The sequence below is a fragment of the Opisthorchis viverrini genome (genome assembly GCF_000715545.1).
Source record: "Opisthorchis viverrini unplaced genomic scaffold opera_v5_109, whole genome shotgun sequence".
NCBI lineage: Eukaryota > Metazoa > Platyhelminthes > Trematoda > Opisthorchiida > Opisthorchiidae > Opisthorchis > Opisthorchis viverrini.
In genome coordinates this window covers 1,272,766-1,295,165 of record NW_008751764.1, presented here as the reverse complement: position 1 = coordinate 1,295,165, position 22,400 = coordinate 1,272,766, and the positions used below count along the sequence as shown (strand labels likewise).

At 45.7% G+C, this 22,400-nt stretch overlaps 2 protein-coding genes across 2 annotated transcripts in view; one reads left to right on the top strand and one right to left on the bottom strand.

Moving 5' to 3' along the window:
• Positions 1 to 22,400, top strand: part of T265_13828 (hypothetical protein) — a gene marked incomplete at both ends in the record, with an annotated part of 94,150 nt that overhangs the window by 11,907 nt on the left and 59,843 nt on the right. The window contains 2 exons of the mRNA XM_009170709.1: positions 6,143 to 6,490; positions 8,597 to 9,057. Of these exons, the coding sequence (XP_009168973.1) occupies positions 6,143 to 6,490; positions 8,597 to 9,057 (809 nt within the window). The remainder of the gene's footprint in view (positions 1 to 6,142; positions 6,491 to 8,596; positions 9,058 to 22,400) is intronic.
• T265_05640 (hypothetical protein) lies at positions 5,583 to 13,939 on the bottom strand (the record flags this gene model as incomplete). Its single annotated transcript, XM_009170699.1, is given in 7 exon segments — positions 5,583 to 5,801; positions 7,401 to 7,466; positions 7,480 to 7,638; positions 7,775 to 7,883; positions 9,707 to 9,926; positions 10,831 to 11,039; positions 13,860 to 13,939. 7 exon segments carry the CDS (start codon positions 13,937 to 13,939, stop codon positions 5,583 to 5,585), a joined length of 1,062 nt encoding a protein of 353 aa, XP_009168963.1.

Here is a 22,400-nt window from a genome sequence, read left to right as displayed (position 1 = left end):
GATCCACTGGACGCATGCGCGTTTTATGTAAACCTAAAGTGCTTTGTGCGGATACGAATGCCCTGTTACGTACAAGCCGCGGATTACTGCGCAGTCCTGGGGGACTAGCATCGGTTGGTTTTTCGCATTGATACGCTGTCATCGCCCCTCGCTGCTTTGAAGTTTGACCAGGGTAATTCACTTTTCCCAAACATGATAGAGCAACAGCGCTGTCTGGCGGATGTCCATCACCTCATCTCTAAGTGAGAACAAATGGTTAGTCGATAGAATACTGGTCAGATGTCCACTACTACTGTCATCTAGCAGGACAACTACAGGGCTGAACAGAAGGAGCATGCATAGCTCATGCTACCGTGGTGGTTGGAAGTGAGTACGCTGGTGACCGTTGAGTCTGATTGTACGCTCGAAAGCCGCTCAGATTCCGGAGCTGTGCTTTTCCTGGACACACCGACAGCCGTTTCAGATAACCCATTTGTGTAGTTATGCACTGGTTATCAAAGTTCTTCCCGCATTCACGGATAGCAAGCCGCCAGACTGATCTGTCAAGTGCCATGTTTTTCGAAGGGCCTAAACCAGAATTACTGTTAATCAGAGTTCATTGCTTGACTACCCAAGTAGCGGTTTGCTATTCTTCAGTGGGCTGAAGTCAATTTACTTTGGACTGCAGTCGCCTACCATTTGTTTCATTTGGTTTCTCTGGTTTAGCCGCCTAAGCATCAGGCTTGGCTTGATTTCACTGATATCGACCTTTTTGATAAATCACATTTGATTCGACCTGACCCCTGGGTCCACAAGCATTGTAGATGGAATCCGTCGTGCATCCTAATGTATCGTCCATTTTAGCTGCTGTGTCGTGGTGAAGACAACTCAACTGCTCCTCACGCTTCAATGCTTGCGTTCTCTCTGAAACTGACTGCTGCGCACGCGTTCCTTTAGGCGATCGTATGCGTTTGCTTGAGCTTGAATGTAGGATTAAATTGTGACAAAGACCAACGGTGAGCAGTTTTACGAAGAGCAGCTAGTCTTCGTGCTACGAGTAGTTGTATTTCCAGGTGGCCTGGGGGTAAACTCATAATTTTCACTGCGATAAAAGTGTGAGATCAGTAAAGCATTTCCTCCCTACTTATAGAAGCAGTGATGCTGCTCTCACCTTTCCAGGAACAATAGGTTTAAGTAGAGGTCGACCGTAAAAATGCACACGTTGATCGCCAAACATCACATTTTCCAAGACGATTAAAACATTTTTGCAAGTCACGAGTCCGGTGCCGATCGAAACGCGCCTTCCGTGCGCAGAAGCATTACTGGTCAGAAAATTATACCATGCCCCGGGAATGTCCTCCGGCAGATCAACTCCGCACTATCTTTCGTTCATTCGTGTTGGAGGCTCTGAATGGGATATTTGAAACAAGCCCCAATTTCCAGTCTTAACAGTTAAAAGTCCACACTTTTCCGCAAATAGTGCGAACTGTAAGGAAGAGGATGCGTTCCCCACAATTTGGAACATGGAGCATGAGTGCTTACCTGAAGAGGGATGGATCAGACAGGCCTGAATTGTGAACCCCTGTCGCAAACGAACTCAAACGCTACAGCATAGGCCTGGCTGCACACTGCGATCCTGCTGGCTGATCCAGGGAAGCTACGAGATGTTGGCCGTGGTTATGTCTGATCAAGCTTGCACTTTGAGGGTATTTCCCATTTGGGAACGCTCATATTAGCAGGAACTGGGAAACCTGGAAGAGGATGACGAATGACCTTAGAGTCGGATGACTGTACGCTGGAAGATCACTGACGAACTGAGAGGAATTGGAATAATCATCATCATCATCGATTGCATGACATCAGAGAAATTGGAATGACTAACGTATTTCAATGTGGGAACTGGACTCGGTCACCTTATTGATCAGATTATTAAGCGACATAGAGATTCTGTTGGTGTACTGGTCACAAAGATGGTACGTGGAGTCGACCGCAGTGTGGATGTGACATGTGCCAGGGTAAGCGTCGCATTTGAAAAACCACCAAGTCGTCGACCATTTGGAAACTGATTCAAGTTGGATGCAGAAAAAGTGGTGAGCCAAGAATTTGCATCGAAGCTCTGACACAGGCTGGCGGTTAACCAGGTTCCAAACCAGTTGGACGGAATGCGAACACGTCGAAGCAGCTGTTTTGGATACCAAACAAGAATGCAGGCCAGATTAGCCTTCTGGTAATGAGTCGTTGATATCCACCTCGATTTGGTTGAGAAATTTGGCGTTCTTCTAAACAATTAAGTATGTTATGCATGCAGAGGCCTGAAAACAAAGGCAGGCTGGACCAACTCTCTGCGGAAAACAGAGTGAAAGGAGGAACTAAAGATTTCCAATTGTGTGATCCTCTGGCTGGACTGGGGCATATCTGTGAGGCGAAAGCTCAATATCCACAGTTGACTGAAGACAAACAACCTAGTAAAAAGCGTATCAAACCCAACTAAATTCTAACAGATTAGAAAGGCTACTTTTCAACGCTACTCAACCCGCCAGGAGATCTAGATTTAACCTACGTAGTCCGCACACCCCAACATACGATATGAGCCTATATGGCTAACTAACCTACAAGCGCAGAAATCCCTAAACCAGCTATGAAAAGGGAGAGTAGCGGAACTGGGTGGTGTGTCTGCGAAACTGTAGAAGTTGGGATGGTCTACGCTGCGGAACGAGCCTCCTAGTACGATACAAACTTTGGGTGGTGGGGGACCCTACGCACGGCTTCAGTTACTCAACGATAGTCACTCTGTAAGCGAAAAGCAAGTCGACAGAAGGCGGGCGACTAGCGCGTAATTGGCGTACAGTGCATAGCAGACAAGATTATGGCTCGTATCATGCTCAATGCACTAGTTGTTGACATTCTAGAGGGAATGGTTCCCAAAGAGATGTGTGGATTTCTAGGCGTTCGGCTTACTGTTGCCTTAGTTTTTGCTGTAGAAAATCGAACAGGAACCTCGTGACTGGCACTTTACCCATTGTTGATATTACCAAAGCGTTTGACTCAGTCAACAAAGTAACACTGTAGATGCCCTTACGAAAGCTTGCCAGTCATGATAAATTTGTCACCTTTATGAAAATCTTTTGTGCTGAAATGAAAGCTCCGCGGTGCACAACTCTCTCGGTCGAGTTCGAAATCGATATACGTTTAAGCATGGTTGTGTTCTTGGCGAACTCGATTCATCTTCCACTCAGTTTTATTTGCACGGAGTCGTTCTGCCATCGTTAAGGTAGCATGCCAACTCATACTCAGTTCGGAGCGAGATGGCTCAAGTGGTTAGAGCGTGAATTTACTGACCGAAAGGTCCGTGTTTCGAACCCGACCTCTGCCTCTGAACTTTCCCTGTCTAGGCTTGGGCAACCTGGCAGTATCCAAGCCCTCGTGCTTCCTTCGGGTGGCATGGCAGTTAGGCGCCGAAAGGGTGCTACAGCTGGACGACGAAGCGTTTAGTGGCCAGAGCACCGTTACACATTGAATGTCCGTTTGCTGCCGTTTACGGAAGGCCGAATATTGTTTTCGTATTTCAAGCAGAATCCCAGCAACTGACCACGGCGTTCTGTTCAGTGGCGTATCACTTTGGGTTAGACGTAGACATTTCTAAAACGCTCTTTTATCAGCTTCAACAGCAGCTCAGTGATTGTGGCATGGCAGTAGGCGCCGAAAGGGTGCTACAGCTGGACGACGAAGCGTTTAGTGGCCAGAGCACCGTTACACATTGAATGTCCGTTTGCTGCCGTTTACGGAAGGCCGAATATTGTTTTCGTATTTCAAGCAGAATCCCAGCAACTGACCACGGCGTTCTGTTCAGTGGCGTATCACTTTGGGTTAGACGTAGACATTTCTAAAACGCTCTTTTATCAGCTTCAACAGCAGCTCAGTGATTGTGCGACAGCGTGCTATGCAGAATTCTTCCATCTTAGCAGCAAGCTGTATGCAGGCCTGACAGTGAAATAAACGCACGAATCGCAAAGGCCACAACTATATTTTGTCGCCATGAGAAGCATTTCTCACACAACTGCACATAAACACCGAAATTGTAGTGTATCGGACCGTCGTGTTCTCTTCGGGGCAGTGAAACTTGGACGTTTTACAGACGGCATGTTCGGGTACTTGATCGATTTCACTTGTACTGACCGCGCAGTCTTTCGGATCAAACAGAAGGACTGAATCCTGAAAGCTGAAATCCTCTGAAGAGTGGACGCTGTCGAAGTCGAATGCAGTTAGATATGAAACCAGCTTGACTAGGTGGACCAATTGTAAAGAACTCGCATCCCAAAACAATTAGCCTTCCGTCAGCAGATCGAATAACGTAGATGGATACAGTTTCTCGATGGAAGTCAGTGATACTAGGCCCTACAAAGCGCCAGTCACCCAAAACTTGATGAGTGAAGCACTATGGAGCTTTCACCTGTCCGCTTCCCTTGTTCTAAACCAAATTTTTCACTAGCTAGTTGCAAATATCGTAACACGCGAGTTCTATCCTGCAACTTATTTAATTCTTTTACCCAATTATTTGTCTATCCGTATTCGCGGTTTGGAACACTTCTCTGCCTACAGGCTCTGCAGTAAAGTGCCCTCTGATCGGCACCATATTGTTCTGCTCTGTTCTGTGGTTCCTGACGTCTGCCTTGTCCACTTGATTTTCACATAGCATTAAAGTCATAGCCCGTAATTCTTCCTCTCCTTTCTGACAGGCCTTTCTTAGGTTGTTTCCAAGCGGGATGCCTCAAGTGGGTAGAGCGCGAATTTACTGACCGGAAGGTCCGTGGTTCGAACCCGACCTCTGCCTCTCGACTTCCCCTGTCTAGGCTTGGGCAACCTGACAGTATTCCAGCCCTCGTACTTCCTTCGGGTAGCATGACAGCTAGGCACCGAAAGCGTGCTGCAGCTGAACGCTTTTTTTTTCAAGCGTCACGCAGTTAGAAGTGGATAATTCTGCAGCCCTTTCGCCTTTCGTATATAATTCTTCTGTCCGAGTTGTGTACTCTCTTATCCAACCAACGAAGCTTGGTTTCTCTTTCTGAATCCTATGTCAAAAACGTGTTGTGGGTGTGTAGATGTTATACTTCACTCACGAAACTGCTGAAAACTCAGAACCATCCTAAACGATAGATTCAGCTGGGTTGCGGGTGATTCTCTCGTCAAAACAAAATTTGTAAGTGTCGTTTGCATCTCCATGGCTGAAGACTAACATTCATATCCACACAGGAACCTGTAGCCAATATCAAGGTACCCCTGGTTGTCTCAGATGAAGAACAAGGAGCTTATCCACTAGACCAATCGGGCTTGCTAGAGTGTAGTGTGTGTGTAAGCATTCTAGTCGACACACCCACTGGCTGCCTCCTCGATTTCCAAATATGGACTCGAACTACTCAACAGGATCAGCAACAGAGGGTCGAGATGGCTCAAGTGGTTAGAGTGCGAATTTACTGACCGGGAGGTCCGTGGTTCGAACCCGACCTCTGCCATTCGACTTCCCCTGTCTATGCTTGGGCGACCTGGCAGTATCCCAGCCCTCGTGCCTTCTTCGGGTGGCATGGCAGCTAGGCACCGAAAGGGTGCTACAGCTGAACGATTATTATTATTGTTATTATTATTATCAACAACACGTTCAACTGTCGGACTAGTTTGATGCTTCGATTAGCTGAGCGTTCATACACAGTGTGATGTAGGGTAGTCGTCCCTGGAGAGTATGACCCCCCGAGGGGGTTGTGTCGTGATAACAGACGGATCACAAATGTGTGGTGGCCTCTGTCCTGGGGTGACTGGTATTCATTGGCCTGCGATTTTTATGGTCCTGTCTTGTCATTCTTTGTGAATGGTACTTTATTGTTGGCCACTGTCTGTTATAGCGCCTCTCGCTATACCTTCCCCTGTTCCCGTTACCGAGTTGTGTTTACATTCTCCTACAAATGTAGTAGATTGGCTGCTCTAGGATTTGCTTGAACAAGTAGAACATAAGGTTGATGGAAACTCGGGTGCTGCGCCTACCTGATGAGCCCCAAGAAGAGTGAAGCCGGTCGTGGGTTGTCGAAGAGTTTTCAGCAACCTTGTGAGTAGTTTGCTTCATGAAAATATCCCCTGCTTTCAGCTAGTTTGTAAAACTTCTTCATTACTCCAGTTTCTTTAGATCAGTATCTGTGTGCATTGCGCGACGGTACGTTGAGTACTGCCAATTGCGAACTTGATGACTGGGTGAATTTCGGCTACCTTTCGGAGTTATTTCAAAAACAGCAGATCTACCTTCCTCAGCATCCGGCTCCTCTGAGTCTCACGGCGCATTTCGCTCAATCCGGTTCGCCTTGTTTCCCCACCGGTTCCCAGGAGGTTCATATATTGACCGATTTTCATCACTGGGTCGTTTCATTCCCACCATCCCTTGGACCCATTGCCCTGCAAACTGTCCCATTCAAGCGCAGTTTGTCCTCTCCGGTTAAGACCACAGTAACTCCCTCGTCCACACAAACGGGTGAGTTTGAACATGGAATGAGGATCCTTCTGTTGGGCAACTCCTTGCAATTTATCATAGCTTTCACAAACCTTGTTGCTGATCGACTCTCGAGTACTTTTTGCCTTGCAAATGCTGCTCTGATGTGCAGGCAGAAAATGATCGAAGCAATGAACGCCTGTACATAGAATCAGAACTGAGCTGCATAGAGCCAAGTTTATTAGATCGTCCAAGCCAAATCACTATATGATTGCACATCGACTCGTGTCAGGATGTCTCGTTTCCAGTCAACTTTAGCGTGTATGAAACCCAGTGTATCGCCCCTATTGACATTCCTTGAGACATGCTTATCTGATGTAGGAGCCATGTTCTAAATGGGTACTTGTGTGGGCGATATCCATCAATCACCATTGGGGCTGTAGGCTTTTCGCTTTACACCCACCCTCCGCTCAGTAGGATTGTTTGCTTCTACGTGGTGTAGCAGATGTCACTTTGGTAACGTCAATAAGTCAATAACTTAACTAAGTAAAGTTGAAGACACGTGATTATGGAACAGTGGTCATTGGCTGCCTACGCACCATGTGGATTATTTCACTCCTGAATGTAGTAGTTGGAGTTGGGTCGGATTGTTGAACTATCGAATCGCAAGTGTTCACCACCTCACTATTGCGAATTCGGATTGATCGCTAAGGCACAAACATCATCAAATCCATCCATTAGGTCGCATTTCGTTGCTATTCCGGTCGCCTAAATTCTAGTGTTTTGAATCGGTATATGTGTACATTTGCTGCTTTTCTGTTCTATAGCGCTATGCGTTGGTATGGCGTTTTTTTTATTATAAAAGTGATGCCCTTGTCCCGCATTTCCTTATCACTCTGCACTTGCTGAGTCAACTGGATTATAGACTTTTTGGACGCAAATCGCTAGTTACTCGAGTCTCTCTGACGTTCACAGGGGGTATTTCTTTCCTGTTATTTGTTTTCCAATTGTCCCTGACCTAAGAATTCTACAAAGATTGCGATAAGCCTAAAAAATAGTTCAGCTATAGCACCCTTACGGTGCCTAACTGCCGTGCCACCCGAAGATTGCACGAGGGCTGGGATACTGCCAGGTTGCCCAAGCCTAGACAGGGAAAGTCGAGAGGCAGTGGTCGGGTTCGAACCACGGACCTGCCGGTCAGTAAATTTGCGCTCTAACCACTTGGGCCATCACCTCCGGTGATGTACATCAGCTTTCATGCAAGGGGGCGGGATGTTTCACTGGTTAGAGCGCGAATTTACTGATCGGAGGGGCAGTGGTTCAAACCCGACCTCTCCATATCAACTTCTCTCTAGGGCTGACCAACCTGGCAGTATCGCAGTCCTCGTACTTCCTTCTTGTGGAATGGCAGATAGACACTGAAAGGGTGTTACAGCTGAAACGTTATTATTATTACTATGCAGCCTACCATGATGCGCTTGGTAAGACTTAATTTATTGTTCTTTTATTATATATTTTTTACTGTATAGTATAATCCGACGTTATATAATATGATATATTACCGCATAATGTTGCTGATAAAAGAATTCTCTAACGGTCATCTATGGTGCCCATGAGATCTCTTGCCTCATTCAGACAACAATCAGTTTCCTCCGGTACATTGAGCTTTGCCATTTGTTCGTTCAGGAATGTTACTCCCTTCTCGTTCTGTCGTCTAGGGTGTTGCAGATGCCCAGCTTATTTGTCCTTCTAAAAATAACGTATAGTCTAGTCGAAGCCTTAAACAACTCGCCTTTCGCTTTTCCATTGTGTGCTTTGCTCCAAACATCTTCCGACACGCTCTTCTGATGGTTAACTCTAAAAACTATGCTGGTCAGTGCACAGCTCATCGTCACTAGATTTCATCGGCACCAGGAAACAATCAACGAACACTGAGTTTCACAGTAGAGGGAATCGTGTCAGGTGGTCAAGTACCTTACGTTGTCATTGGAGTATGGAGACAGTAGCAACCAGCCACTCTATTTTCACTGAGCAATCATGTGGCTTCCTTCGAAGGATGGTGGATTGGGTCGTTGTTTGTACTGGAGAGTAGACTTCCCTCCATTTTCCTTCTGGCGATCCTACTCTCTATTGTTTGATTACTCTCAGGCGTCTTGCAAAGACTTGTGAAACGTGCAGGCACTGTGGCTCGCCCAGCTCGTCCCGCTCATCCTAACAGTCGCCCAATCGCTTTGCTGAACACGGCTGCAGTTGAGCAGCTAGTTCGCTCGACAACCACCGTATCTGCAGACCCAATGGACTCTCTTACACCTCGTGTGGATAGTCCTCAGAGACCAACATCTTCCACCGGCGGTTTGCATCAAAATGGACTTGGGTCCGATCGTCCTCCTACCGCCAACGACCTCCTCACTGACCTGGTCCTTGTGGCAGCTCGAGGAGGGGAAGAGCCACCACCTTTGCCTACGGAAACAGGTTCCGGGAAGGGTGGATTCTATGTGACCAAGCAACTTCCGGAACCTACGAGGATTTCAGATATCAATCCACCGGAATCCGTCGAGAAATCCACGATTGGATTTGAACGCAATAAGATGTATGCGACGTTTTGTAAGGTGAGTGTTAAATTTTGTCAGGTAGTTTACTGGAAGACCGCTCCACTATTTAGCTTTTCATAGGAAAACACACTCCTCCCAATTTGTTTGCGTCGCAGATGACATCCAGATCTGGTCTTTTTGTTTATTTTCTTATCGAGTTATTGATTACCTAGTACCTGTATGTGTGCCCATCGATCGGTCAGCAAGTGGTGGTGTTTCCTCGGTTTTCTGTCATCCGACAGATTGTGAACCGATCTGTGTTCTTGTCATAACGGAGGCGCATGACGCTCAATAGTTTGCCACGCGTCTTTTCGCTGCCGCCGGTTTCGATGTGAAGGCGAGATGGTCCAAGTGCTTAGAGCGCGAATTTACTGACCGCAGGACCCGACCTCTGCTTCTCGACTTTCCCTGTCTAGGCTTGGGCAACCTGGCAATATCCCAGCCCTCGGGTGGTATGGCTATTAGACACCGGAAAGGTGCTACAGCTGGACGAACGTTTCGATGTGTTATTGAGCGTCAATTCTTTCAACAAATATTTATGGAATTAGACAGAAGATGGTTGTTCTTACTAGTCGTACGGATTTTCTCAACCTTTTTATAAGTGTTTCCAATCGGTGAATGATTCTTCCCGGCGATGGTTGTAATCTGAATTCTCGTACAGATTTACCCCCCTACCCAGTGACTAGCTCCCACAATGTATGCATGCATAAATAGTAGAAACTGGACGTATGTTTGATGTCTGAATTTACATACGGTTACATTCATCAACGTGAAGGTGGCTACAGGGACCCGGTCACCGGGTTCCCCCTGTAACACCCTTCCGGTGCTTAGCTGCCATGCTACCCGAAGGAAGCACGAGGGTTGGGATACGCCTAGGTTGCCCAAGCCTAGACAAGAGAAATCGAGAGGTAGAGGTCGGGTTCGAACCAAGAACCTTCCGGTCAGTAAATTCGCACTCTAACCACTTGAGCCATCTCGCTCCGTGCAGGGCAACCTCTTCGGAATCCTTAAAGGCTTGGGCGACCTGGCAGTATACTAGTCCTCGTGCCTGCTACGTGTGACACGGCAGTTAAGCACCGAAAGGAAGCTACAGCTGAACGATTTTTTATTTTTAAAGTTAGCTAATTCTTCACGAAATTTCTTCAGCTATCAAACGGTCACTGATCAGATGCATCCACTACCAACACGGGGTTGTCCGTGACTCTTTCTAAACGTTATCGATTAGACGACTAAAGGCTGTGCTACCAAAGAGCGAGAATGTGGCAGCATTTCGACAGACGAACAATGCCGATCTGGATCCACCAAATTGATGACCGATATCAACATTTTCCCACATTCGCCGGCTTTTATTTAGCACTTGAAGTGTATTGTCTTTCAATTCACTTCATAGTGTCTCCGGGACATTCATCAGAGGTTCCTATGGGGCATCTATTAGGCAAGTACGAATACTGAATCACTGGTATTAGGTTGAGTAGCGGCTGGCTCCCTTGTCGTGCATTTGGATGCTATCTTTACTTGAGCAACATTTCTTCATCAACCCCACAAGAGTTCCTCTATCAACCTTCGTTAGTAGTTCTCGTTTGTTAGATGCGTACTAGCATATAGGTACCATATAAAATTGATGCTTTACCAACCCGGCGTGCACCAATGATAGAATAGATACATCTCGGAAGTTCATCACGCCGTATGGGCCTGGTTTCTCAAGTGTACCAGTTCAAGCCAAACCGGATTCCGCCCCATTGTCTTGAAGCGATGTCGAAACAAACAAAAGCCCCACCAAATCGAATTTACTTTTTTCCACTGTTCCTGGTCGTTTGCCGATTTGTACTCCGTTGATGCAGAATAGGTGGGTTCCAATACCCGTTACCGTGGTGGCGAATCTCGTTTTTGGGCGTCTAAAGATAAAAGATAACCAGTCAGCTGTAACACCCTTTCGGTGCCTAGCTGACATGCCACTCGAAGGAAGCAGGAGGGCTTGTATACTGCCAGGTCGCCCAAGCCTAGTCAGGGGAAGTCAATAGGCAGAGGTTGGGTTCGAATCATAGTCCTTCCGGTCAGTAAGTTCGCGCTTTAGCCACCTGAGCCACCTCGCTTCGAACTGAGTATGAATTGGCATGCTACCTTAACGATGGCAGAACAACTCCGTGCAAATGACGACCGAATGGAAGACGAATGGAGTTCACCAAGAACACAACCATGTCCCAAAACCTATGATTCGGTCTAGCATGCGATTCGCTCTCTTGTGTGACTCACGAGTACCATAGCCAGACGCGTGGTTGCGAAGTTTGTCAGACGTCGGTACGTCTCCCACACCAGTGTATCACCTTTCCGGGGAAGATTCAGTAGTCTAAGGGGTGGAAGAAAGTAGCAAGTGGTAGGTGCTTGTTGTCACGATGACTCCATGTGTAGTAAAGAATGTATCTAATTGTACATGCTGTATGCAGTATATACGAGAGGATTACATTCACCGACCTCGCATTAGCTGGAAACACACACTACTAACTGAACTATACTTGCAGTTTTACATTCGAGTCTCATATATAAATTGGATGCGGAATTTCGAAAGTGTAAAGGTATCACGACGTTATTGACGTTTTTGAAACCTGGTTGTCAACCCAGAATCCAAACGACCCACTGGCGTCGCTGTCATAGCGTCACTGTTCCATCGCCCTGAATGAAAGCGCCATGTCACGTTGATAGCCGGATGAAGTTTGCAGCGACTACTGTGATGAAATTACGCAAATTTATCGGTTTCATGTTTTGAGCTATCCTATCCGGTCTACCTGAACTGACCATGCAAGCTTACTGACTTCGACTGAGACTGAATTAATCAGCCCCAGAACACACTGCTGCCCGTACATCACCTCGAAAGGGCGACCTACCCACCATTACCGACCACTCTAAACTTCTGCTACTGTATGTGAACACAAGAGCTAGTGATGCTCGACACATTTTAAAAATTGACTTGTGTATGCTAGTTTCACACCAGCTGACTTTTTAGCCTTTAGCCCCACTTGTTACACAGGAACTTGTCTACAATCTCATTTATATCATTCTTATTGGAGTAAATGGACCGATGCGGCTTTAACACCTCTGTTTCTTGGCCTCATCTAGCGCCCCTCACCAGAGTTCTCCGATAAACTCCCTGTGGTTTCCAGTCCCAAACGAGTTTCATCTCCAGTAACCTCAGGTATGCTATTTTCGTTCTTCGATATATGAAATCCGTTTTCTACCGCTTGAGCAGATTTGTCTGCCAAGAGGACCGTTTATTTAACCCACGAGAACTATCCCCCCGACTCCGATCAGTGTAACTAAATCTGATTAGGTCGTCTTTCATTTCATTCAAGTTTCAATCCATCTCACGTGTTGGACGCAGTGAACTGTTTGCCCGTGATACCCCTTCTTTTAATTCGAATCACGTGACGTTCGACATGTCCAACAGCAAAGGACCTTGTGTGATAGAGGAGATCTATCCTTTCCTTAGGTTTTTTGTTCCGTTTTTTGGTTTGCTAAACAAAGCTTGATTACTGGGTTATTTCCCCTTCAGAATGTGGCTTCCAGAATGATCGAAGTTAACTTCCTTCTTGGTGGGGTTCAGTAAAACAAGATTTAGTAGAAGACCTCTTGTATTTGTGGTCACACTGCTTTGCCGCTGTGATGAATCCACTCATAACAAGTTTCGCCAGCTTAGGCGATCGATTGTAGCGCTTGTATGATAATTTGATGGCGTAATACCTTAACATAGCAACCTTCGATCGCCTCGTCCGCCTTACTCCGTCGCCAGTGCGCGTTACACTGCACCTAAGGGCCTGGACGCCTTACGTAGGAAGCTACATTTAGAAGTGAAACGATTAGCGATTCATGGTCTTCAGACTGTGACAGCGAACTAACTCGAAGTGAGTTCGAAGCGTTTGTTAGAAAACACTGCTTCGATCGAACCGCTGTCAGTCAGTATCTCATGTGGTGGTGACCTAGTGTCCGATTAAATACGTTTACATACAGCGCACTTATGAGCCTTCGTGTATTCACTCTTATCGCACCACTTATCCGACATCGGTCCCCTTCGGAGCACCCTTCATAAAGTACGACATTTTCTTGTAAAATTGTCTTATCGGATCGCAGTGGCTGAAGGGCGGCCTTGAGACCGGTTTCTCCCCCGCATTGTCCGGCGAATCCCGCATCTGACGGACTTCATTTCGACTGATTAATAGACCAAGTTTGGTTATGATTGAAATGAGTGGATCAAATGACAGTCCACAATGGCGATTTTAGCACGAAACATCTGGCATATTGCTGCTACCGTACAAAAGTCCCCACCCTTGTGTATTTGCTTTGTGCTCATAATCATTTGACATCAGATTTTGGCTTTGTTCTTTCTATATGCTCGAAAAATCATTGGTTGCCAATAGTCCCCCAAATACAGACAGATGTGGCCAGTGAAATCTCAGCTTCCTAAATTAATGAGTTGCAGATCAATTGGACACCCCCGTTGCATTGTTATTCTGACATTTCCCTGTATTATACATCTTCCGATTGGAGATGAAAAAATTCCCAGAAGTGTCGATGATTTTATCTTGGTGATGCGACTGTACCATTGTTTGGGGACCGACTCGAAATCAGAATAGAGTTCCCGCAATTGATCTTCACATTTTCATGTGATAACTCGATCTTGCTGACCTCGCCAACAACAACAACATGATACAAAACCAATTGGTGACTGTTGGAGAACCAGCTGTGCAGAGTGCGATTGATGTATTCTCAAACTGTTTATCCCACTATAGTGGTGGTAAAACCAGCACGGCCAAAACACTGAGTCTCACTGTTGTGTCACCTCGATTTTCTGCACTGATGCACTTTCTTCTTGATCTTCAGCCGCCACACAGTCACCAAGACCCTCCATCCCCACGCCCGATGTAGCTGGTGGCTCTATCTCCCTCAGATCTGAGTTTGAAAAACGAAAGCGTTCGCGATCATCGTTGCCGGCTATGCAGGTGGGGGGCGTGAAAATGGCAGAAGAGAGTCATGTGTAAGTCGATATGTGTAAGTCGTATTTTCAGTCTTTTCCGGTGAATGTACTTACTCGATGAATCGGTTCATCATTCAGATGAATTTCCCATTTGAAAGACTTTCGAGGTCATCTATTGTAGGCGCATAAATGTGGATGATCTGATATCCAATCCCGATGCCCTAACTGAGGCGTTCAGCCAGTACTTGCCCTTTTTGTCATTCATATGTGCCGCAGCTATGTGCTGAAAGGATGACACATTATTACTCCGCCTCACAGGACTAGCTCATAGGATAGGACGAGTTTGTTTAAGAAATCTCCATTGTAGGTGCTGTCCAGGAGCGGGTATCTGCCCCTGATGTGAACAAATGGTAGCCTGACGCTCGCTCTAATGACGGGCTTCTTAAACCATACGGGGATCAGTTTATTTCATGTTTGTCCTGATGATAGTGAAACTTGAGTTGCCGCTCGGTTTTGCAGTGATTTGTGGTGTTTTGTTCTTCTGTACGACCTTGACAGTCGGAATGGTATCTTCCACCTCGGTCACCTAGGTGCTTCCAAAAATGCATAGCCATGTAATGTACTCAATGCTCTGCAAGTGTTCTGCCCACAAGCTTCTGCCTTCTGGATCTTTGATGTTCCTCACTGAACCATTATTTGATCCATTTATACCGCTTCTCCTACTTTTATTCACTTCCCCTGACCTATCCCACGCTCTTCATATCTGTTACAACTTTGTGCGCTGAAATTTCGTCTCCTGAACCACAGAAGTCTCTTTTTGATTCAAATCAACCTGCACTTTTCTAGACTGGCATTGCACTATTTCTCAGAGCTCGCTGTAACGTCCTCGTTTTTATTCTATATTTTTAACCAAGAGTACTTTTGGTAGTAGTAAAATTCCACCACTGTTACCTGTGAATTCATCATGTGCGTCCTTCAGGTAGTAGAGATTTATGTGCAGGAGTCCACTCATTTTGTGCACTCCAAGCTCTTATGTTCTTTTCTAAAAAAAGCTGATCGATCATTTGTCGGCTTGCTTCCAAAATCGTGCTCATTCTCAGTAGACAGTCTATTATTCTTCGCTGTTCCTAATTTCCACCAAATAGATTTTTGGTCGGTCGCTTATGTATGTAACACACCATACTGTGTGTTTTTGTATGCATTTGACTAGTTAGAGGTTACTGGGTGGGAGGACGATACGAGGCGATTGATGTCCCACCTGTGTTTGTGTCACCCAATTCTACATCACTTGACATGTTGTGTACAAGTGTAGTGTTCTGGTGTACCGAAGTTTGGCTAGACAACAGAACTTCAATTCTATATTTGACCAAGCGAGAGATGCGTTTACCTAAGTATCGGATTTTTTTCGGAACAGAGACATCCTTTATTGTTTCGCTGCAATTCATTTCGGGTCGGTCAGCAAGAAAAAACAAGTCCTTCAGCTGTAGCAATCTTTCGATGCTCAACTGCCATGCTCACGGAAAGAGGACTCCAATGCTGTCAGGTTTCCCAATCATAGACAGGAATAGTCGAGATGCTCAGGTTGGGTTCGGACCACGGTCCGTAAGCTTACACCTTAACCACTGAGCTATCTCGCGCTGCCTACCATAGTACACTGTGTTCGTCCCCTTTCCCTGAGGATGACCTCCCTCTGAACTGAGTAATATCGTTTTTTATAAAAAGTTCTGTCTTTTGAAAGCAATAGTCTTGGTGTTTCTCCCTATTGACAACTGCTTTAATGCTTTCGCCCCCCGAGAATCACCTCTGTTAGATTCCAAAACGTAAAATTTTGGAAGGGTCATCATCATGAACCGTATCACTTCGTTTCGGTGCTGAATCACCGGGATTTCGTTGTTTCCAGATCTTTTTCAGTGTATTTCGTGAAGATCGGTTGCCATTTGCACTTTGTCTGAAGTTGATGCTGCCTATGTTCATTTCTCCTGCATATCCTCGATTCGTGTATGCTGGCGCAACGCATTAATCTGTGAAATAGTCCTCTGACCGTGTCATCTGTTCATCTTCTGTTGAGAATTTAACGAGAACTACTGGACGGGATAAGTTACCGCGAGGTCGTCTTTTTACACAGCGACGAAAGAATTGAAGATTGTGCGGAACCCCTAAAAAGTTTCATTTTTCTTGTGTCGCTTCTTTCTGGTGTTCACCTGTATCCGATTCGCTTGGCATATCAACTGTGGAATATTTCAACGAATGGACTGTATGCGCATCTAAGACTAAATAAATTGTCGATTACGGCGATTCCAGCCATGAAGGGTAGAGTAATGGGTTAGGTAACAATCTGAGTTGGTAGCCTTGGGACATTCCCATTTTAGTGTTTTAGGTATTGCTTACACCGATGAGCCGGCGGGGGGACTAGTATTGGAAAAGCTTTTCCATCTGACCAGTTAGTTAAGCTGCAGAATTTCGATGACGAGCTTGACTACTTTCCAAACTACTTATAGTCGAGCGAATGTTCTACCGTTCTGCATATTGCAGCTGGGCCCATAGCTGATTTCCGTCGGAGAAGCCGTAGACAGCGGTTGCCATCCGCCCACGCATTTTATGCCCATCCCCTAAATTTCCATGTTTAACTACCGTGCGTTGTTATTTTCTTTGCAAGTTGAGCTGCTTTTCCAAGAGGAAGTACAAGCTGCTCTTTGTTTTTTGGAATCGATTCCAATGGTGGACCGCACGCGTGCGTTCATGCTATTCGTCGGAATACGGTAGTCACACTCTGTTTGAGAAGTTTCTGACCACAGAAGCATGCATTTTGTTATCGAACAGATGACAGTCGTAGGCGCAGCAGCGGATTTCATACTTATAGAAATCTTGTGTCGGTGCTTGGATATTTGAAGATGTTGAGAGTTCGCGAATGCCCTCAAGTTTCACGATTTATCCGGAGAACCTTAAACCGATTTCTGTACCCCCTAGTCGTACCGCATCCTTTCATTCGGAGAGTTTACTGGCTTCGAGGGATGTATATAGGGAAACAAACTGAAAATGACAGACGCTGCCCTTCGTCTTACAGCTTAGTCGCATTTCGGCGTTGTCATGTAAACATGAATCGATAGGTTCGTGACCCTGACAACCCATGTTACGTTACTTTCCTTATCTCAACGCAATCTCCCTCATTATTTCACCTTCGTCTGGGCTTACCTGTGGTTCAGTCGAACGATACACGTACTGTTTTCAGACACTTCACACCACGGAAGTACTACTGTTGTTTCTTTTGCGTTTGATTGTGAGGCATTCAGTTTTTCTGTGCCTCTGGTTGAATTTACGGAAGCATTCAGGTGTCCACCCAAAAAAATCTCAGTTTCTCTTACTTCTTTTTTTCTCTTACTTTTTTTTGCTGAGTAATGTGGGGTTTGTACAAGCAACAGTTCTTGTTCTAGTTCGACTGATTTTGTGCGGTCCAAAATCGCCCACACTAGGCTGCACTTACTTTGGCGAGTCATTGCCACACCTTAGCAACCGTCGTCGATTATCTAGGTTTTGGCACAATGCTTCGTCTCCATTGGTTTCAACGGGCATGTCCTACTGGGAAGCATGAAATTCCATCTCTGTCCAGGTTTCTTGTATCTATTATTTGTTGGGGCGATATGGCCCGAGTGGTTAGAGCGCAAATTTACTGACCGGAAGGTCCGTAGTTGGAACCCGACCTCTGTCTCTCGACTTCCCCTGTCTAGGCTTGGGCAACCTGGCAATATCCCAGCACTCGTGCAACCTTCAGGTTGCATGGCAGTTAGGCATCGAGAGGGTGCTACAGCCGGACGATTTTTAATTTTTTTATTTGTTGGTTCTCTCTCAAGAGGAATCACATCTCAGGAATCATTTCACACACTCACCAGAGGAACCAACTGTATTCTGCTCGTGCTTTGGTAGATACGCACTTTGAAGAGCCACATGCATTGGCGGGACTGCTCGTTATTGATCGTGGGATGTCCTTTCGGTGTATACGTGTCATTCGACCCAGAGGAAGCCAGGTTATGTAGCCCTTGTTGATTGCTCAACTTTAAACGTTAGCAATGGAGTTCATAATAGATACGACCCAGTGGCATTTCCACAGTTCACAGTTCAAGCCGATTTTTTGTCCGGAACTCATCTGCTTTTGACGGGAGTTTTTCATCAGTAATCACAGACTCTGCAGTTACTCACAGCCTCATCCTGACATTTACACCCCAGTTTACTGATGCTGGGGTTACACCAATGTCAACACTTACATGGACTAATTTTTAGAGTTATTTAACACATATTCCATACTTAGGGCTCAGTGAATCCTTTTATTCATACTGTAATTTCTCTGCCGGGCACACTTCGATGAGCAGTCGATAAATGTTCCGCTCGTATTCCATTTCTTGACGTCATGTGCACAAAGTTTTTAGAGATGAACCATCCGTTCTCGTGATTTAAAACCTTTGGGTTGTTTATGCGCTAGCGCCTATACAAAGCGAAAACTACCCGGGTGTTTTCATCGCGGTGTCTGATTGCGTTCACAGTGTGCGTGGACTGTCTCAGTCTATAGAAACACACATGTGGGCTGGAGGGTTGATTTGATCTCGCATTAGAACTGGCAGAAGACATACTGCGACATGTTAATAATTCTTTCAGTCTCCCTAATCGCGAAAAACACAAAACACGCGAGCTATATAAAAACACAGGGTAGGAACAACACTGAACAGACACTTATTGGTTGATTTCTGATCGATACTCCCCGGGTAACCAAATCTTTTGCTTCATCTGTTTTTATGCACACAATCAATTTGATCAGCTGCCCTTCGCTCTTGGCTAAAACCTTGGGTTTTATGTTACGCGATACGATTAAGAAGGAGTTGATCCGGTCAGTTAGATGGCAAGTATCTAACAGATATCTGACTGGTTGTTGGTTTGTTTGCTGAGCTGGGCAATTTGGTTACAAACGTTTCATCACAACTCAAGGTGACATCATTAATGCGCTGTTAAGGAGTGTAGTGGAACATAGCGGTGGATCGGTGGTTGTATGTTGAGTGGTCTTGCACGCCTGTTGACATGCCTAGTTCTAGCCGTAGCTGACCGTCGATTGGTTGTTCGGTCGGATGGTTCCATTGGTTCGTCCGTTATCGTGTGTCCTGATTTGTCGATCACCACGTGACCTTTGAGCTTGGCATCTCCCGCTCTCTTACTCTGTTTGGTCCTGGAGTGACCTCTGTCCTTGACCTCTCTGGGTTCGAATTTGTGATCCCTTTTGATCTGAATCCAAGGGGTTCCTTGGTTCGCTGTTTGTTAGTCCTATGTTCAGCTCTCTTTGAGTGTTCCGGTTGAGTTATTGTTCGTTTACACGTAGTGGTGCGTAAATAGGATCTATCGTGGTGTGCCATGCTTCCAAAAATTCCCTTCCGTGTATCGTGCCACCGTATGCCAGGAGTTTTGCGTTTCCAAGACTGAATTCGTGACCTTGGTCTTCAAGGATAGAGGGTTATGTCTCCTGACAGCCGCGTTCCTTTATTCGTATGCACAATTTCCTCTTAGTTTATTCAACGTAGAACTTCCTGCAGTTTTTGCAATTGATTTGGTGTATCACATTGTTCTTCTTGCTTGCGTCTTGGTTATCCTTCGGTTTTGAGGTCTGCTGCCGTACAGTGATATTCGGCTTGTGAGATTCAAGGATTCCTTTTTGAGCTAATAATCTAGCTGTCAGTTCAGCTATCTTCTTCTTGTAAGATAGAACTATCTGTCTGGTTGCTTATTTTTGCTGTCACTGTTGTTGAAATGCCTTCAAGTTTCTCTCCGTTAAATTTACTGGATATCAACTGTTTTCGAATGGTTTTCTTCCTTAGCCTCTTGGCGCTCCAATATACCCTTGCCCTATTGAACAGAGTTTGTTTGTTTTGGTTTATCGGATGGTTTCAGTGCTTTTGTAGTGCAGTATTTGATCCATATGTATCCCATCCAAAGTCCCATCCACATTTTTGTTCATCACAACATCCAAGGATTGTAGTTGGTTGTTTTTCTCCAGTTTGATTGCCATTTTCATGGTATTGAGCAGTTCGTGCGCATTATGTATTGAATCTCGTTCTATGATTACGAAATTGTTATCTGTGTTGCGGATCCACGATATTTATTGACAAGTGGTTTATTGACCAAGTGCTTAGAGCGCAAATTTACTGACTGGAAGACCCGTGGTTCGAATCCGACCTCTACCTCTGGACTTCCCCTGTTTAGGTTGGAGCGATCTGACAGTACTCCAGCCCTCGTGCCTCATTCGTGTGGCATGGCAGTTAGGCACCGAAAGGGTGTTACATCTGAACGATTGACATACACGCAACAATGCTCAGCGCACAACTACCGACCCATTGCTAACTCACTAACAAGGCACTGATGATGTCACCTCGATTGGCGATGAAACGTTGGCAATCAAAATGCCTAGTTCAGCAAACGAACCAACAACTCGCTATGCTACCTGAGCTCGAACACGCTCCTCTCTAGCAGATATCTGGCTATTGACGATGTGGGATTGCGATTTGACCTTTGGAAGCATCTGGACCACATATACGTTAGAATGTGTTCTGGCGCATACTCAGCTGCGGGTCTATCTGTCCTGCTGCTGTCTCTCCGCAGCTGCAAGACGGCTTGTAGACAACACAACAGGTTGATAGTTAAGACAACCTAGGCTCACGTTTATGCAGCGCGAATCCTCAGGTGGTTGGTATCTTGAATGCAGCGCATTTTAAGACGGAAATGTGGTTGCCGGCGTTAATGTCGTCGTGTACGATCCGAAGGAACAATTATATATCTTCCTTGCCCGCTGAATGAACTGGGCTTATTCGTGTACCGTCTCTGCTGTGACTCAGCCCTCTGGACTCAAGCCTCCTTCAGGAATTCTTCCTCTTGCTCTAATTTATCCGGGCTACAGATTCTCTTCGCTCATTGGAATAAAGTTTTATCAACCTGCGCTTATCAGCTGCTGAGATGTAGCTAACGAACTGTAAATACTGATTTCTATGGTTCGAAACCAACCTTGCCATCTGGAATGTTGGTTCGTGGGTTTGAGCACCCTGGCAGTATCTCAGCCCTCATTCTCCCTCCCGGTGTCATGGCAGCTATACACCAAACGATCATTTCATTTATAAAGGAAACCACTCACAAGGTTGCTGAAAACTCTTCGACAGCCCACGACCGGTTTCGCCCTTCCGCTTGGGGCTCATCAGGTAGGCGCGGTCTCCGAGTTTCCGTCAACCTTATGTTCTACTTGAACCCAAATTGGAATGTTTTCGGGAAATACACTCAGTTGAGTCTCTCGTGAAAACCAGATCATTTCATTTACTTTCTGGCGGTGGATAGGGTGTTGCAAGGACACGTCGGCACGTCTACAAATAAGTAAATCCAAGAAGTGTATACTGTGGTTTGATTCACGTGCAGACGTAGCACGAAGGCTAGAGTGAGTGGGTGTCAAAGAGGAACTGGAAATGGTCAATTTCAGTAAGAGCGAAAATGTCAAACGATTTGGTTACTTTGGCATTGATCTGGCAATCAGGTGACTTGCAGAAATCAACCAATCAGTGTGTTGCTATTCTTTATTTGTATCACTGGCATGCTTCACTTGCATGACTGAGGAGAAAAAAGAACGACTAACATAACGCGGCATACTTCTTGTGTCACTTCTCGTGATATGGATAAAGGGGGCGCAATGTCTCTGATTCTGTTTTTGTCAGGTCCTATTCAGATTTATGTTTGGAAACCCCTCGGATACCGGATTCTCACTCCCCTGGAATATCACTCATTCAGAACTTATTATATATCACACTCTTGTATTCTCGGCTTCAATGAGAATAAGTGATCGTGTCCGGTAAATTGCGTCTTTATTACTTTCCCTTCCTGTTAGTCCGATCTGACGTCGGGCGTTTTGCTTGGCACCTGAAGGTTTTTACGCAATGAGGCGGGAGTTGTTGAGAGGGCGTTGTTTTACTGCTCTACTAAACACATGTCTTGCAGGCGGTGTTTTCGATCATGGAAACACTATCAAGTAAATGAACAAACTAGTTTCTGGTACCGTGAACGAGAGGAAAAAACGGGTGTGCTCTTTCCGGCTTATCGTAGTTTTCTTCTGCTTAAGTTTCTTCAGCTGCCGGTATGCCGAATATCTTTTGGAAATATGTGTTGGATGACAACCTGTCAACTAGTTCATCTGCATACCATGAACCGAGTACCTTACTGATTTCTGTCACATTCCCGTCAGCCGATTAGAGGGTTTGTTTGTTCGACGATTCGCGTGACCCTTTTGTAGGTTACTCTGCAGTCTCCTTGTTAGGCAATAAGGTTACGCACTTTCGCACACCGTACCGGTAGGTCAGCCCCAGCCATTGTGATATTGAGATCCTCT